The sequence below is a fragment of the Solea senegalensis genome, linkage group LG9 (genome assembly GCF_019176455.1).
Source record: "Solea senegalensis isolate Sse05_10M linkage group LG9, IFAPA_SoseM_1, whole genome shotgun sequence".
NCBI lineage: Eukaryota > Metazoa > Chordata > Actinopteri > Pleuronectiformes > Soleidae > Solea > Solea senegalensis.
In genome coordinates this window covers 19,794,348-19,812,087 of record NC_058029.1, presented here as the reverse complement: position 1 = coordinate 19,812,087, position 17,740 = coordinate 19,794,348, and the positions used below count along the sequence as shown (strand labels likewise).

At 38.5% G+C, this 17,740-nt stretch overlaps 1 protein-coding gene across 3 annotated transcripts; it reads left to right on the top strand.

Moving 5' to 3' along the window:
- The first annotated feature begins 2,303 nt into the window (after positions 1-2,303).
- ca14 (carbonic anhydrase XIV) lies at positions 2,304-15,806 on the top strand. Of its 3 annotated transcripts, none has more exons than XM_044033198.1 (12): positions 2,304-2,549; positions 2,847-2,870; positions 7,983-8,162; positions 8,362-8,507; positions 9,382-9,477; positions 9,588-9,654; positions 9,968-10,125; positions 11,275-11,401; positions 12,155-12,178; positions 12,290-12,374; positions 12,538-12,579; positions 15,110-15,806. In XM_044033198.1, the coding sequence occupies exons 1-12, from the start codon at positions 2,480-2,482 to the stop codon at positions 15,219-15,221; spliced, it is 1,131 nt and encodes a 376-aa protein (XP_043889133.1). In that variant the 5' UTR covers positions 2,304-2,479; the 3' UTR covers positions 15,222-15,806. The 3 variants fall into 3 exon arrangements, with proteins under 3 accessions (XP_043889133.1, XP_043889134.1, XP_043889132.1); XM_044033197.1 differs by lacking the exon at positions 12,538-12,579 and adding an exon at positions 14,119-14,172 and having other exon boundaries at positions 2,316-2,549; XM_044033199.1 differs by lacking the exon at positions 12,538-12,579 and having other exon boundaries at positions 2,311-2,549.
- Positions 15,807-17,740: the final 1,934 nt, after the last annotated feature.

The window sequence follows — 17,740 nt, the reverse complement described above, 5'->3', positions numbered from 1 at the left end:
CTGCTCTGAGTTTGTGCAGTGAATGTCATTATATTTGTGCATCCCAATCAGACAATCTACTGGATAAGTACGGAAGAATCACCAGGATCAAAAAAAGAAAAAAAGGCAATATCTTGGTTTTGATTTAATGGAAGCACAGGACATTTTTATCTATACACACTGTGAGAATAGGAACACAAACCTACTAAACTAAACTGCTGTTTATTTTTGCATATGAACTTTTTAGTTTATTCTTTTTTGTGTGCGTGCCCTGGACAAGGGTTTGGGTCGGGGCTGGGGCTTTGCCTTTCTGCCTTTCTGAGGAACTGTTCAGATTGAAGCCGCATAAGAGATCTTCGTGTTTGGCCACTCATTTTCAAATCAAGGTCAACAACACCTTGCAGCTGATTCTTGTTCTTTTGGCAGTAGGATATAACACTGCAGATACATGAGTAGGTTAAAAAGGAAAATAAAACATTGTTAGTGTTTGTTTGCATATTTGTTTTCTGTGGGACGTGACTATAAAGAATGTAAACAGAGAAACAAGCCCACACATTACCTTGTTGCAGACTCTATCATTTGTGCTTCCCATCCTGAGGGTCACGCCCAACAAGTCACTTATGTGGACATGAAATCACAAGCTGCGGCAAATGTTTACATAACAATATAAAAACTTATAATGTTAACGTCTGATTTATCAGCCTTTTATATGCAAATGTAACATATGCACACAATGCAAATGTGTGCATAATGGACTGTTTCTGTCATTTCTTACTGTCATTTCTAATGTTATTTTAAATAGGCTGAACAATACAGTTCCATATGCATGAGATATGAAATTAATCATGAGTCAATGGCTGGAAACAATTCAAATGTGTTAATATTTCTTAACCAACACTTTTATATACAGTACAAGCCACACAGTTACAAGAACAAGTGCAACACTATAAATTAGGGCTGAAGGCTTTGGATAAAAATAACTCATAGTGATTTTTCAAACATTTATCATGACACCATCAAAATATTTCTTACTATACATCATAGTCATGTGGCCCACTACTTAATATCAAGTTATTTCTGTATGTTTTCTTTATTAATAGATTAATTTAGCATCATAAATACATTGATAGTGTGACCTATTTAGCGTTCCACATCGAAAGAAACAGTTTTCTTTAGAAATTACGTGAAATATCATCATAAAATTACTTTTTTCCAGCCTCCTACTGAGCAAACTAGACTCTCAGTGGCTCCCAGGTCATTTGAGTATGAGACGCCTTCCTAAAAGCAAGGATGAGAACTTGATAAAATAAAAGTTTCCAAACTGTACTAACAATTACTTGCAATGTCATATTCTTGATGAAATGATTTTTATTGTTTTGCCCATAAAATACAGAAAATGCTTTAAAATCATGATCAGTGTTTTTTTTTTTAAATTACAATGACCTAAAATGACCAGAAATATTCAGTTTACTGTCATGAAACAGCAAAGCAACCAAATCATATTCATATTTGAGGCTGAGATCGCAGAGCATGGTTTGCATCCTTATATATACAGTATATACAAACTACACATTTAAAATAAGTATAAGGGTGAAGAACAGCCATTTATCCAGGACGGTGATGGAAACGGTCATTTAAAGCCAGACGTATTATTGTGTTGTACTGAGAATTTTAAGAACATTGTTACTGTAAATATGTAAATATTTGGTGTAAGTATATATATTATTGGCTTGTGTGTAATAGGTTATAATTCTGCCTACTCCTTTTACTCCAAAAAACCCCCAATGTCTTTTGTTATATTATAATCCTTTTTGCATTTAATCTAGTACTCAGTGACTAATCAATGAATTGTTGCAGCCCTAAGATTAAAAAGCTGAATCATTACCGCATTTTTTTTCTTCTTTTCTTCAAATTGTGATTTTAACGCAAATATGATATATTATTTTATTATATATTATTAGTGGCATTTTACACATGTTTTACATATTTTGTTTTTTGGAAACATGCACAGTATTTAACATCTTCTTTTCATCCTGAGGATAAAATAGATCAGATGAAGTTCGCTGTCAAACTGATGCAGCCTCCTCTCTTCTCCTCTCCTCTCCTCTCTCACCCAGCTGACTAATGCCACACTTGTTTTAGAAAGTTTAGCGAGTCTGTCACCTCTTTTCAGAATCCCACATTTGTACTTGGTAACCAACGCTGAATTAATTCTCACTCACTGGTCTGTTTGCAGTCTCGTCTCCTCTCTGATCTCGTCTCTCTCTTTTCCTTTCACACCTTCTTTTTTTTCTCTTCCTCTGTCTCATGCTCTGGAGCACGTTACATCCACACTGTGGCTGTTGACCAGAGCAGAGGCAGGTGGGAACGCGGGACATACTTCAGCCCCCACCTTCTCTCTCTCGCTCCCACCTTCTCTCGCTCTCGCTCTCTCTCTCTCTCTCTCCCCATTTCTCTGTCCTCTTTTATTCATTCCTGTGCATGGGCAAGGGGGACTAAGATGGACTCTTTGGGTCTTTTCATCCTTCTGCTGCTTCTGTGTTTCCAGGGGACAGCTGCTTCTGATGCCAGTAAGATTTCTATTAACATAACAATCAGCATCATGCAAGTTTACATGTTTGGATGTTGGTGTAGCAGACTGTTTTGGGTGCTTCAGTGTGAGCTGCAGTAAAAAGAAATAATCCGATGTAAGCAGTATTTGATGAGTGACTACAAGTTATGAGTTTACTACATGTTTTCAACTGTAGATGTGAAAAGAGGGAGACGTGGAGTTAAGAGAAATATGAGTTAGTGTTTGATCACACGAAGAACTATGGATGAACATAAAAGTGGATAAAAGGAGTTTTTTTTCTTTCATTTTTTCCCAGACAAAAGTCCCTGGACCTACACTGGTAAGTTCAACTCTTCAGTTAATATATTGTAATATTATTGTATTTTGAAATAGTTTGGAAAATAATACTCTACATGTTGTTATATGTTGGTATATCAAATGATAAATGATCAAAAATCCTACATGCATGGAGAAAATTGAGCAGTGGAGTGATGACATTGGATTGTTTTTCCTTGTTACAATTCAGTGTGAGCAGCTTAAGTTAAATACAGCAGTCATTTTCAGAGAGTGGGTTGAATTTTAACACGAGACATAGTAAATGACATGCATAGAATGCAGTTTTGATTGATTCACCAACATATATCTATTGTAAATGGCTAGTTTACATGTTCAAAATGGCAAAAAAAAGTAGTCAAATGTTATAGTTGTGCCCAAGTTTGCTCTTGATGTCATGACTTCTTTTGTGAGGTTGCTGTGGTTAGAGGTCCTAGTATAAAACGTTTGGGAAACACTGGAATAGAGGAGAAGTTGTACTTATGGATAAGATCTGTACATTTTCCCCATGTACCTCATTCTCCTCTCCGTCCCTCTTTTGTCAGTGCTAGTTACTGTTCGGCAGGCTGACATTAGCACAGCAGTAAAGAAGAGATGATGAATGGTTTGGAGGGAGACAGAGAGGAAGAAGGCTTGGTAGAGGCTTAGCGGAGGGAGGCAGGTGCATGAGGATGAAGGCTGAGCGTTGCTGGACAGAGAGAGGGAGATGGGACGGGATGAAGCAAAAGCATACCAAATTGTGCCCTGTATTGTTGCAGTGCACAAAAAAACCTGTGTGTTTATTGTTCCGTGGAAGCACACTGGCTGCCTCTGCCATGGACAATGACACTGTGTGAATGAATGGGCCACACAGACGACGTCCACTCTGCGTGTATTCAGGAGCCCAACACCAATGTACAGCAGTATATACATACAGAAAATACACAGCAAACTGTAGAGGCTGTGCCCGGAGCCAACGCCATCCTATACACAGTCTGTTTGAATGTATGCTATAATAGACAAGAGGAAAGTGTACAGTGTGATACAGTATGAGTGTGATCTCAGAGCGATCGCTTTGTCCTAAATGCCTCTCTCTTTCTTTCTCAACACTAAATTGTATTTTACAAAATAAATATCAGCTCAAAAATCATAGGACTTCCTTTTACAGAACCTCTACAACAACGTGTCTGTGTTATTGTTGTGTTTGAAAGTCTGAATATGAACCATTATCATCTTAAACTCAATGAAAGACAAACATGGTGAAAGGATTACGCTCTTTTTGCTGTGATTGTTCTGTGTGGTTATTTGTAATATTGTCATCTCTGGTGCTTTGAGTGGCCAACTTAGGTCAAGTTAGGTTCAACTTTAACAATAATTTAAAGTGAGTTCTACTTACAGACAATTGATCAGGACTCCCCTGGAAGAAGAGATATTGTATCTCAATGGGACCTAAAAAAAAAGGATAAATACAATTGTTAATATTTAACTTTAATAATTTATTTATATGACAAGAATATGGCCAGAATATCCCTAACTCGGCCTTTCGTTTCTATGCTGATGACGCTGTCATTTACTCTTCTGCACTCACTCCTGCTGAGGCCTTTGAACACCTACACACCATGCTTTTGATAGAATAGAGGAACAGCTTAGTCATTTGCAACCTCTTCTAAATGCAGACAGAAATGACGTCCTTTATCACATTATCACAGAAACAGCAAGGTCAGCATTGTTGGAGAAAACTGTAACGAGATATGTTCAACAGATCGAGCTGGTGTCTACATTTAAATAGCACTTGAAGGTGCACATTCAGTGTGTTGTAAAAAAAAAAAAAAAGAATTGAACACAAACAAGTCTTGATTTTCTTGTTTTTTTGAAACGTTTCATCTGTTACTGACTTTGCAGACGTGCTGAATGTGGACATCACGCTGGATAGTGTGTAGTGTGTGCCACAGGGAACTGACTGAGTGTCATCATTACGTGCTCATCACCTCAGTCAGGGGTATATATGTTTATCTACAAAATCACATTGGGCAAATTCCCTTTCTGTGTGATTGTGACATTGTGTGATTTGTTGTTTTGTAAAGTCCAAACTCTGAACAACTTTGACGCTCTGGTGCCAAATTTGGATACAAGGTTGTTTGTGTGCAAGTGTTTTATACGAGCCAGTTTTAATGTTTATTTAAGTCAGGGATCCCAAACTCAAATGATCTCTGGGACACTGAGTGTCTAGTTTGGTCAGTAGGTGACATATAGGAAAATTTATCAGGATATTCCAAACTAAATTCTTGTTTCGATATGGAACGACAAATAGTTTACAATATAAACATATTTATGATGCAAAATGAATCTATTGATTAAAAAAAAAAATGATGACTTGATATTAAGCGGTGAGATCTCTGATTTAAGTGCTCAGACTTTTACTATAACCACGCTGCTGCTGCTTTCTTGGCCAAGAGTTATGTGAGCTCAGTGGGATTAGCCTGGTTCAATAAAGGCTACAAAAATATAAATGAATCAATTAACGATTTAATAATTTAACTGCACTTGGTACAAATTATTTCTTGTAGACATGTTGTGCATTCTTAGTCTAAAAGTTTAAGTTAGAGCAGTGGATGAGACAGATCATTCATGTCAGGAGCTTTTTTCTGATGAGCAGCATCACTGAGCTGAACCTGTGGTTTCCCTATGATTTAGTTCACAGTATTAACCCTGAGAACATTTTTCCATTACTGTGACAAATGGCATATACAGAGGCGATAAGAATGTGCAATATAGTGTCTTATATCCTTTTTTTCAGCACAATCTATAGGCAATCTGATGAAAAAGAGTTTCTATAGAAACACACCAAGCAAAAATCTTTTGATTTGATTGAATTTATGAACAAAAATAAAATAAAAACGGTCTACTTTGTGACATCTCTAAACTTTCCGCTACTCCCATAACTTTGACTCAACAACACATACCAAGACAGAAAAAAAGTATTTTGTAAAGCCTGAAGATGTGACCTATAAACATGGCATAATATTTGCCTCACGCTTTTAAAAAAAACATAATCTGTATTATGTGTAAAATGAAGATGACTAATTCCAAAGCAAAAGTGCGACACGTTGTCAGTCCACACAGTGCTTCAGAGGGGGAGAGTACATGTACGTGAGGCATGCCGTGTGACACGGCATTGCATGATGTGGCAGCTACTGAGCTGTTAGCTCAAGTGGAAAGCTTTTTTTTTTGATCTGCAACAACATATTGTTGGTCTAACATTCCCATCATTGTCCTCTTCATGCTCTGAGTGAGTGAATCAGTGTGTGCATGTGTGTGTCAGCAGCACGCTAGAGGTACGGCATGTACACACCGGGTCAAAATTTTCGGCCTCCGGTTGCCATGGAGACCTCCAGGACGACCAATAGTAGGGCAGCGGGACAGGACTTTTGAAGTTGAGTCACAGTGTGGGGGGCTTTGCTGTGGAAAAGAGTGAGTTTGGGGCTAGAGAGAACGGGTGAGAAGTGTGAGGTTGGGGATTTGCAGGCACATGGGGAGGTGAAGTCACTCATGAACATTTGTGTGACAAGTTAAAATGACTGACTGTTCTATATCATCATCATCTTTACATACATGTTTTTCCTGATTTCCTGACAGCAAAAATGATGAACTAACATTAGCTGACATCATATTTTCCAGTAAAAAGTGACTTCAACTAATTTCATTTGATCACTTACTGTTAAAAGAAAAGAAAGCCATTGATCGGAAGATGGAATCTCAAGTTTAACAAAGTTTTAATCCTGTAAGATGGAGCGGTTACTGCGTTCGGTCTCCTTTTATCCTCCTCTCCAACACTGACAATAATAAACCCTCTGGACGTCTATTTCCCCACAGTTAATTCTCACATTTACACAGTATACTTACCCATCACATGATAATTGTTCAAGCATGCAAACAGGTCACATAATAGAGGAGAGGATCTACTGGTTATACAGCAGTGAAGTGTAAGTTCAACACAAGATGAAGAATCAAATGGAAATCTTTTCTAACACTTAGGGTCCATAACCTCTAATGTTGACAGCAGATTTGCCTCTCTTTTTTGGTGGCATAAGAGAAAACGAGTAGAAACGAGTAGAGAAAACGGACCTAAATGACATGTGTGCTAAGTATTACAGGCAAGAGAGAACAGGGAAGACAAAAAGATTTGCCTGTGTGCTTTAGGTTTGGCCCTAAAAACCCACTCTCATCTCTCTCTCTCGTTTCCGCGATCTATCTGCTCGGCTGTGATGCGTTCACTGATGCTGGTAAAATCCTCCCACTTTACACTCTCGCTCTCCTCTCACAGCATTCTCGCACACAAGAGAGCAATGTCTTTATACCCTATATTCTTGTTAAGATGTTCTCCAGACTCCGCTTGTTTGGAGCCTGAAAGCCGTCAATTCTGCGATTATTACCTTTATTTTAGGGTTGGTTTTCAGGCCCACAGTTGTTAATAAGAATAATGCAATCCACAGGAAAACAAATATATATTTAAAACTTTTTTGATACAAAAACACACACATCATTGTTCCTAAAATGTGTGGTACCCAAATTACTTTTCCCCCACTGCAAATTAGCTACAGGAATTAAGACTAGTTTCAATATCTTAAAAAATAAATAAATAACTGCAGTAGCATGAAAAAAGGGACGGAACAGTATCACAATGCTGTTGTTGTTTTTTAAGAAAACAGGTTTCAATATCTTTTCAGACTTTTTCAGGTTACAAAAACATTTTATTATTTGGATGTGTTCTAATGACTAAACTATTATATTTTTACATTACTCACAAGCCTGTTGACTTCAGAGCTTCACCAGGTTGTGGTTGTCCTTTGATGACATTATTTATTTCATTAAAGCACCAAATTCTGACATTAGTCATCATAACTTATATTTTTAGTGAAATTGAATCGTGGGGGACAAATGTCTCTTGAATTAAGGTTTTATTCTGGACTGTGTCTAATGTTTTAATGTTGGTAAAGATCCTCGACACAATGCACAATGGGACTCAAAACACAACATTGAGGAATAACTGTCCTGCACAATTAGCGACTGCAGGACTCAGAGTCGGTGAGCTGTGTGATTGGGTGACATCATTTCTTTTCTGTTTATTCTCTGGTCAAAGGCTCGGTGGGTCAGTCGCAGTGGTCCGAGTATTTCCCAGACTGTGGTGGAACATCTCAATCCCCTATTGATGTGGTAACCACCCAGACTAAATATGACCCCACTCTGAGTCCTCTGACCCCACTGGGTTACAATCAACACGGCAGCAAACCCTTCACTCTGCACAATAACGGACACACAGGTAACTATAGCAGCTGCTAATGTGACCAATCCAAGCAGCTTTATGTTTATACTGCACCTTCCTCAACATGACCTGGCTGTAAACCTTTTACTGCTTATTAATGAGTAATTCAGATTAGTTACAATTAAAAACAAAACAAGCAGACTCAGTTCAAGACACATTCACTCACCATGGAGGTTTGTTTCATTCCTCTGTCCAGTGGTGATCGAGCTGCCAGAGTGGATGGGACTGGGGGGGCTGCCCTGGCTCTTTACGGCTGTACAAATGCACCTCCACTGGGGCAATGGCGGCCCGGACCATGGCAGCAGTGAACACACCATCAACGGTCTGAGTGCAGATGCAGAGGTACCACGTTTGGACACAGCAGCCACATGTACATGTACTGTTTAGTCTGAAAATGTTTGAAACTGAATGACCTAAAAATAAACCTGAAGTAAAGAAAAGTAAACTGAAGACATTTCTATTATACTGTGGAGAATTTATGTCACTGAGAACATGACAATCACATTATGAGTCTGTTACAGCTCAGTTGATCAATGTTCTGTGTGATGTTTCTATAAATGCAAGGAGCATCTGCCTGGTAATTGCATAACTGTCCAACGGTTTGCTTGATTCAAACTTCAAACTGGTGACTTACTAAGAACCTCAGTCTGTGCAGTGCCGACTTTGACATCGTTTGGATAAGAAATGCAAGAGATATCAGTACAAGTGTGACAGATCGCTAAAACAGCCGCTTCTGCCCCCCATTATTATGTCTTTATTTAATTTTCTGTATTAAACAACAACAAAAAAACACAACTTACACAAAAAATTGAATAATTTATTGTACATTTAGCAATTTAGTAAAAATAAGGGGCCAGATTTAAAAAACAACAACAAAAAACAGCAAAGGTTTTGTTTTGGGTTAGTGTGATTTCTTCCTTCCTTTCTGACAGTTTTTTTTTTTTATCTCACCCCACGTGTCTCACAAACACATTTGTTGTATCTGAGTCAGCTGAGGTTTTGGGAATGTGTTAAAAGGTAAGTCCCTGTCCATCTGTCATTGCAGTTCTGCCATAATATGAGGGGTCTCTTTCACACGAGTGTTTCCTCATTGCTCGTTTATAAAAAGCTTATAAGCAGCCTCTCCTTGCCTCCTTTACCTGTTTAGATATCTGTAACTCAGTGTCTCCTTCGCATCACCTTGACTAAACTGTGCTTCTTCTCCTTCTCTCTTCAGCTTCATGTGGTTCACTACAACTCTGAACTCTACCCCAACATTTCTGCAGCGATGAGACAAAGAAACGGCCTGGCTGTTTTAGGAATTCTCATTGTGGTAACAAAACAATGCTGATTTGAAAACGCTGAAAGACGAAATAAGGCAGTTACTCTACACTTGAGCTGGAGTATGTTTGACAAATGTAACGTGAAGTTTTTCATCTTCAGACAGGTGAGGAGACCAACCTGGCATTCAACAACATCCTCAGCTACCTGAGCCGCATCAGAAACGCAGGTAAGACCAGCAAACAATGAGCCACACTGTCTTTTTTGTTTGGATTACTGTGTCTTTATTCATGGTAATTAAATTATAGTTTGAGGGAATGGTTATTATGGGGTTTTCTTCTTACTTTGTCATTTGCAGTTTTGAATTACATGTAAATCCAAACTCCCAACACTCACGACAATGCTGTCAGAAAACACAAAACTTACATGGACATGAATACTGTAATATTTGTTATTCTATTAGATGTTGATCCATTCCACTCTTTCTACGTGATTTTCAGAACATAAATAACCTATGTTCTGCTCCTTTCTTGCACGGTCAGACCAGAAAGCATTTATCCCAGCGTTTGACGTCCAATCCCTGCTCCCGAAGGATCTGGGAAGCTACTACCGCTACAACGGTTCCCTTACGACGCCACCATGTTATCAGGGCGTGATCTGGACGCTGTTTCACGAGATGGTTCAGATCTCAAAAGCACAGGTGAGGCTCAGACACAACTCACCTGCAGTATAAAGAAGCAGATCCTAGTTTTATCACAACTGAGTTTTTAAGCAAACTCCACTGTAATGAAATGGATAGAAATGCTAATACCTTAACTACAGGGTTTAAATCATTTGTCTCTTCAAACTGACAATGATTGGCCTCATAAATGATATTCTTAAATTACTCAAGTATATCAAGTCACCACACAAAACTGTGTATAGTTTCCAAAGCATCTATGGAGTAAATATCCTTTACTGTGGTGACAAATTAAAAGGGAGCACAAAAAACAAACACAAATAAACTGTGTGAATATTAACCCTTAGAACAACCCTTAGCTCCCTTTTTCATTACTGTGTCTAAACATACAGAGGCTATAAGAATGTACAATATAGAGTGTCTTATATCCCCTTTTTCAGCACAGTCTAGAGAATCTGATTAAAAAAAAATATATAGTTTGATCAATTATATACAAACAGTACTCGAAATGTTTCAAATCTGATCTGAAATATGTCACATATTATGGCTCATTTTTATGAACAAAAATGAAAGAATTCTATTTTGTGATTACTGTTCAATTATTACTACTTTATATCACTACAAACAAATGATATAAAACTAATCAGAACATAACTTTGACTCAACAACACATAAGAACACTGAAAAAACACATTTCTGAATATGTGACCTATATACACACCCCCAGGATGTCCATACAAGGAGTTGTGTATTATTCCCATTTAAAACAGGAGTGCAGCTCATTCATAAATTCAGATTTCAACAAACGGAGGGATCTTCTGATGTCCTTTACCAAGCACATCAGTGAACTACGGTGGCCCTCACATACCATACAGAGATGCCAGCTGTCACTAACTTTCACTTCAACATGCAAAACACACATTCTGGCTCATGCTTCTACAGAGAGGACAGCCCCAGAAGGCCAAAAGGCTGATTTTAAGACAATAAAACCAAATGATTTCAATTTAAAAGCAATTAAAAGTTAAACACCAGACCTTTAACACAATTTAATTGACTGAGTTGTGCTTTTTTGAGTATCTAATCAAAGTTGGCTGGATTATTCAGTTTAATATCAGTCAGTTTCACTGCCACAGGGATGTAACTGCTTTACCTTTCGTCTATCCACTCCAGCTGCTAAAGTTAGAGACGATACTTTACGCCAGCAGAGCTGAAGACCACGAGAAGATGCTGCTGCAGGACAACTACCGCGTGACACAGCCACTCAACCGCAGGGTCATCTTCACTTCCTTCTCTGGAGGTTAGACAAACAGAGAGCATGCACAATGACATGTTATTGTCCTGATGTGAAAATTAATGAAAATTAATGCTGATAGCTGGCATTTTCTGTGTTTAACACTCATTTAGAGGTGCTTTTAATCCACTGTTTGACCACAAACTGCTTTTCCAGGATTGTGCATCCTGCTCATAATACAAAATCACTCCTACAATGAGATAGGGGGTGGGCATGTAGACCAAAGCAAGCAATTAGCACAAGCCCTGCGTAGAATGAAGAGTGGAATGTGGAGAAAGAATGTGGAGAAAGAGTTGGGATTACCGCTGACTTTGTCTGAGAAGCAGAAAGAGAGGTGAGAGAGTAACAGAAACAGGGGGAAATTATGGAGAAGTACATAGGTTCAGTGTTTGTTTGCAGGCTGATTAGAAAAAGGGATTTAAAAAAACCAACCCAAAACACTGCCTTCATTGTTATGATGCCAGTCTAACTGATTAAAGGGGAGAGGGAAAAAAATATGTCACAGTGAACAAGGGAGACAGGGTGGTCGACAAAGACAAAGGAGAAAGAATTTTGTGTGAAGTGCTCATTGTAGTGAGTGACTGAACTGGAAGGGCTGTGGTATCAGTACAGCAGTCAAACTGACTAGACACACTTTCAACAGGCTGAACAGCAGATTGTGTTTAGATAAAGCCATAAATCATGTTCTAAACGGTGTGTGACAGGAAAATAACATGCACAGTGACTTTCTAATGATGTACCGTCTGTCATTTGTTTTAGAATCAAGGAAGGAGCTCACTTCTGGTGAGACTACATTATTTATTTTTGCATGTTTTTTTGTAAAAGCATAAAACCAACAATATGATGTGATTGAAAATGATGCTCTGTGTTTTATTTTCGCGTTCTCTCCTGTAGGCGAAGTCACTGCCATCGTGATAGGAGTGATGTGTGGCTGTGTAGGTCTGGCGGTCATCGTTCGCTTCATTGTGAAGACAATACGGTAAGGAATGTCTGCAGCATGGCTGGGTCGCTTCAGCTTCCTGTTTGCTATTCTGCTGCTTTCAGTGGCTGCAGCAGACGACTGCCACCACTCAGCTGTTGGGCCTCTGACACTGTGGAAAAACCCAGACTTTTCTCATCACCTATCTTCTCTTTCTTGGCAGATTTTTTACTCTCCTTCACCATGAAAGAGTTGCGGTAAACAGGTGGCCTAACTGAGCTCAGTACTGACCAAGACAACTAGCACTGACTGTTTTTGGTGCTTGACAGATGTCCTTAAGTGCAGAGTTCAGACCAGTGCAAACAAATAATGTGCTAAAGCTAATTGGGAGGACAGAATTATTTGCAATCTAATCCATGATGGAATATTATTTAATACTAACTGTCACCTGTGTGTCCTCTGCAGGGATATTTGAGACATTTCCTGAAAATCCCAAAGAAGCTGATATATTGATGCTGGTGTCAATTAGTAGCATTAAATTGCAGTACATACTGATATTATATATTTGAGGTCATTTAGATGTGTTTGTCCACCAGAAAGCTTTTTTTTGTATCTATTTTTTGTAGAATGACTATTTTACATTGCAGCATTTTAATGACCAGATGCTTAATAATATAATTTTTTTTCCACATTGGCATTGTTACATTGCGAACAATGCCAAACTGTAGATCAGTTAAAAAAAACCTTAAAAATCCTGAAAACGTGCGTCAATCTCCAACATTTAGCAATGAAATGTCTACAATCTTCACACTGAAAAGATGAGTGTGGTGTATTTAGTGACAGCACTGCTGAAAGCGGTGAGCAGTGAGCCAAATCACAACCCCTGCCACTGTATTTCAGTTCAGTGACTATGTCAGACAAGAACAATATGAACTATCTTTTTAAATAGTTTGCGCTTTGTGTTCAAATATTTATTTTACATTAGTTCATAATCATAATCATAGTAGGGAGCAGTGAAACAGCAATAAGCTTTAAGCTAATGTATCCACACAGTTTGTGAGATTGGTAGACGTTCAATCAGGACACTTTGTTTAGTTATCAAAAAACAAACAGTAACAGCATAACAGTGTAATAATGTGAGGAGCCATTTTGATGTAAATTGTCAGCAGCATTAATAAAACATGAATATAAAAGCTATGTTGAGGTAACGGTCTTGAAACCATGTTAGTTGGGTTCTTGTGGAAATGTCTCTAAAAGCATAATCATAGTTATAAGGTTTGTACAGTAATGTTAAATTAGCATTTGGGATAGTCTGATCCTCTAACTTCTGCTGCAACATCATGGCTGTTTTACTGTTTTTTTTTTTTTTTTTACTGTTTTAATGTACTGTGACTACTTTCTAATCATAATTTCCTCCCTGTGTTACTTCACCACTCCACTGCAGTGACCAGCAGCTCCCAAAGCTCCCATATTTGTGTCCAAAGAACTTTCTCTGATTGACAAAAATATGAGTTTAATGACTGGACATTTTGTTCCTCAAAAAGATTAGTTCACTGATCGCAACAGGTCTTTAAATGTGATTACAGTGAAGGGATTACCTCCTTCATTTTCCCTGAGGTTACCAGAAACCCTGTGACCTTATGACTTACTTTGGGCACCGCTGGTTTTAATAACGTCAATCATCAGTGTGCGGTAATGTCCTCTAAAAAGAATGGAAGAGGGTAAGGGGATGGGGTTTCAAATATTTAACACTCAAATCTCAGATTATCTCTGGTCATGTGATTCTGTTTTGATTTTGTGACAGCTCTACCTCTAGCTGGGACATCCTGCCCAGTAACCGGCCTGCTCCCACACCAAGGTCACCTTTCATAATTATGACCTACAACCCATAAAACATTACCCTAACATCTCAGTTATACTCCCAAAACACACCCCTTTGCTTAACCATCCATTCACTGCGTGTTATCCTCTTACCTATGACCCTAACAAGTTATTAGTGAGTATTAGTGTCTGAAGAAATTCCACAGACTGAGGGAAATCGCTCTAGAAACATTAACACACTTCTAGCCTGTAGTGTTGCCTGTGCTTTTCAGATCTAACAAAGAATCTGTCTCATCTGCATCAGTCTTTAACCCTGATGCAGATGAGACAGCTGTTTCCTTCATGTGTTTTTGTGCTTCTAACTATATTCAGGAAATACAGATATAAGATCGCATGTTTGTATCACTAAATCACTATTATCAAAACTACGCTGGATATATGGCTGCTGAAGAAGGATATTTGAAATGTCATTCAGCAAAAGTCCTTTTTCCATGGCAGACATTTTGACAGGTCACAGTGAGAAAAGCACAAAGCACAAGAGTAAAAAATAATCTAATTATGGACTCCATCATTAGGCTTCCTCACTGTCACACCTGACTTACAGTCCACCATCATTAGTGTTATCACTAGTAGTGTATCATTGTTATCATTAGTGTTAGCATGTGTCAAAATGTCTGCTGTATAAAAAGAGATGTGGTGATCCAGTGGCGATCCCTTTCCAAACCTCACTCATTATAGTCAGAATTTATCAAATTGATGCCAAACCTACCCTTTTTTTGTACTTTTAAATTTTAGTCTAATTTTGTTTCAAAATGTTATTATTCAGGTAAAGTACGCGTTTCATTGTAAAGGTCTAAACTGCTGTGTCTAAAAGTATTTTACCACAAACATCCTGCTCTTGGTGTCAGTATAAACAACTACTCCAACACTGTCAGTTACAACTTAATAAGAGTGACTCTTTCATGATGTTTCAGAACAAAGGAGCCAGAGACAGCAAAAGAGAAACAACAAGACGTGGTACTGAACTCAACCACTGAAGGACAAAAGACAGAAGAGTCCTCATCATTTCTTCAGACTGAGCCTTAGCTGACTGTTCACTTCAGGCCCCGTTCAGGTGCTCAGTGACAAATGTTCTCCTCTCTGATGCCATCATCATTGGTCTAGGGGACAGAAAACAAACATGTGCACACCCAGCACTTGTAAATATGCAGTGGGAATTTTTTTAATTTAAATTTTTTAAAAAACAAAACAGCGAAGGATGAACTGAACACAGGACAAATCACCTGCTGACCCGGTGACTTAAATGATCTCTGTTATTTTCTCCCCCATCTGAATCCAGAGATGTTGGCAGTCTTATCAGTATCTGACATTTCCTGTTTGCATGTGAAGCACTGTGTGTAAATAAGTCAGTTTGCTGACTCTGAGTTGCATGATTTGGTCAATGTAAATAATATACATGTATGCAGTAGAGTGTTTTCTTTTCACGTTTGGCCATACTTTCATCATGTTCATCCTGCATTGAAACATGAGCACACTGTGTTTTTTTTAAATGTAATAGACTTGTTTGTTGTTTTATTAATAATCAATGTAATATCATGTTATTTCGCCTTGAGAGTTGATAATTAACACAAAGTGGACAATGTGACATTAAAACATGAGATTTAAAGGTGATAAATGCAAGAAATTCATCTTATTGACATGCAGTGGCAACAATGTGGCATCGGAGCTTAAGGAAACATGAAATACTGGCATCACTGACAACAATGGTGCAGCAGTATATTAAATACATTTTTGAATAAATTTGCAGGCAGCAAAAAGGCTGGGGTCCACGGCCCAGTCAGGACAAGCGCCTTTCTACATGGAGTTTGCATGTTCTCCACGTGTGTGCGTGGGTTTTCTCCGGGTTCTCTGGTTTCCTCTCACAGTCCAAGAACATGCAATATGGGACGCTACCTGCAACCTCTCAGCAAGACAAACCGTTTTACAGGATAATTTGTTCCCTCAGCTATTAAACTGCGGAACACGGAGTAGTTGGGCAGAATTTTAAGTATTGTGTTTTTCTGGGTTTTACTGACAACATTTCCTTATTTATTTTTGACATTATTGTTTTTAATATTGGGCCACACAGTCGGTGTAGTGGTTAGCCTCTAGCCTCGTCCAGGGTGCACCCCAGCTTTCACGCTGTCATCTGGGATTGGCACAATAATAAAGCAGTAGAAGATGAGTGAGAGTGTTCGTTCTTAATCTCTGATTCTTACTGTGCTTGATCACTGTCACACTTATAAAAAACTAAGCCATTAAAGTGGTTTGTATACTGTGTTGCCATAAGTTATTTTAGTAGAATGGCTATATGTGGCCCTGTGATGGACTGGCGACCTGTCCAGGGTGTACCCCGCCTTTTACCCTATGTCAGCTGAGATCGGCACAGTGCCCCCCCGTGACCCTCATGTGGAGGATAAAGCGGTAGAAGACAGATGGATAGATGGATGGATTCTCCTTCTTCATGTTCAACAATTTTTCCCCCTTGGTCTGGACATAACAAGTGTGAATCTGCTACACAAAAGAGGTGTAGGCCAAACCCTCTCACAGGAAGTACAATGTGGAGTGGAAAACGGAAGAAGAAAGATCTCACAACTGAGATCGTGGCTCAAAGAGGTCGCTACTCCTACTACTGCTGCTAAAAGATAAGGTAAGTTAGTGTTGTATAATTTGTAATTTAAAACAAAAGGGTCAGTGCACAATCAAACAATAACCTTGGATTAAAGATGCATTGTAATTGTTTTTAGCAAAAACAATATGTTCTACCTGTAGTCCTGGTGCAGGTGGGTGAAACAATGAATTAATAATGTGAACAGAATAGAGACAGCTAAAGTCTTGCAAACATTATCATGGCCTTATCCCACCCCACCTAGACGCAATAATTAGTTAGTTCAGAAATGTGTAAATGCTTGCTGTGACAATATTCAGTATTTTGTCTGGCATGAAAAGTTTTATTCGGTTTGCACATGTAGTTTGGTCTATTAGAAGGGTATTCCACCCATTTATGACACAATAAACTCTTCTTTTGAGCAGCTGTTCTCTAAAACCTCTCTGCGTTCATGTAAAAAGGAGAAAGAGACAGAGAGAGACAGACAGAGAGAGAGAGAGATATGGGCAGCTCAGTGGCTTTGTCCAACATCACTGTTTATTGCATGTTATGCAGAAAAAGGAAGATGTGACTAAGTATTTTGCTATGATGACATGGATTAACCCACAAGTTCTCAGCACTCTTTCCTACTGTCTGAGCCACTGTTATACCTAATAAATAAAACTTTTATAAATGCATAAATAAAGTACTGCTTTAGGGTTTTTTGTGTGCATTTTGTTATGACTTAATCATTTTTGTTCCACCATAGGTCTGCTGAGTAATGGCTGCTTTCAGAGTTTGTTGCACTCTTGCCATCAGTCTTCTGTTGGGTCGTCAGGCATTTGCTATAAATAAGGCATTTGCTATAAATGAGAAACCCTGCCAGGAGTCCACAAACAACAACAGCTACAACACCTTTGTCAGACGCCATATTTGCTCTGATTTGCCCAATGGTCTTAACAAAGATAAATGGAAGACG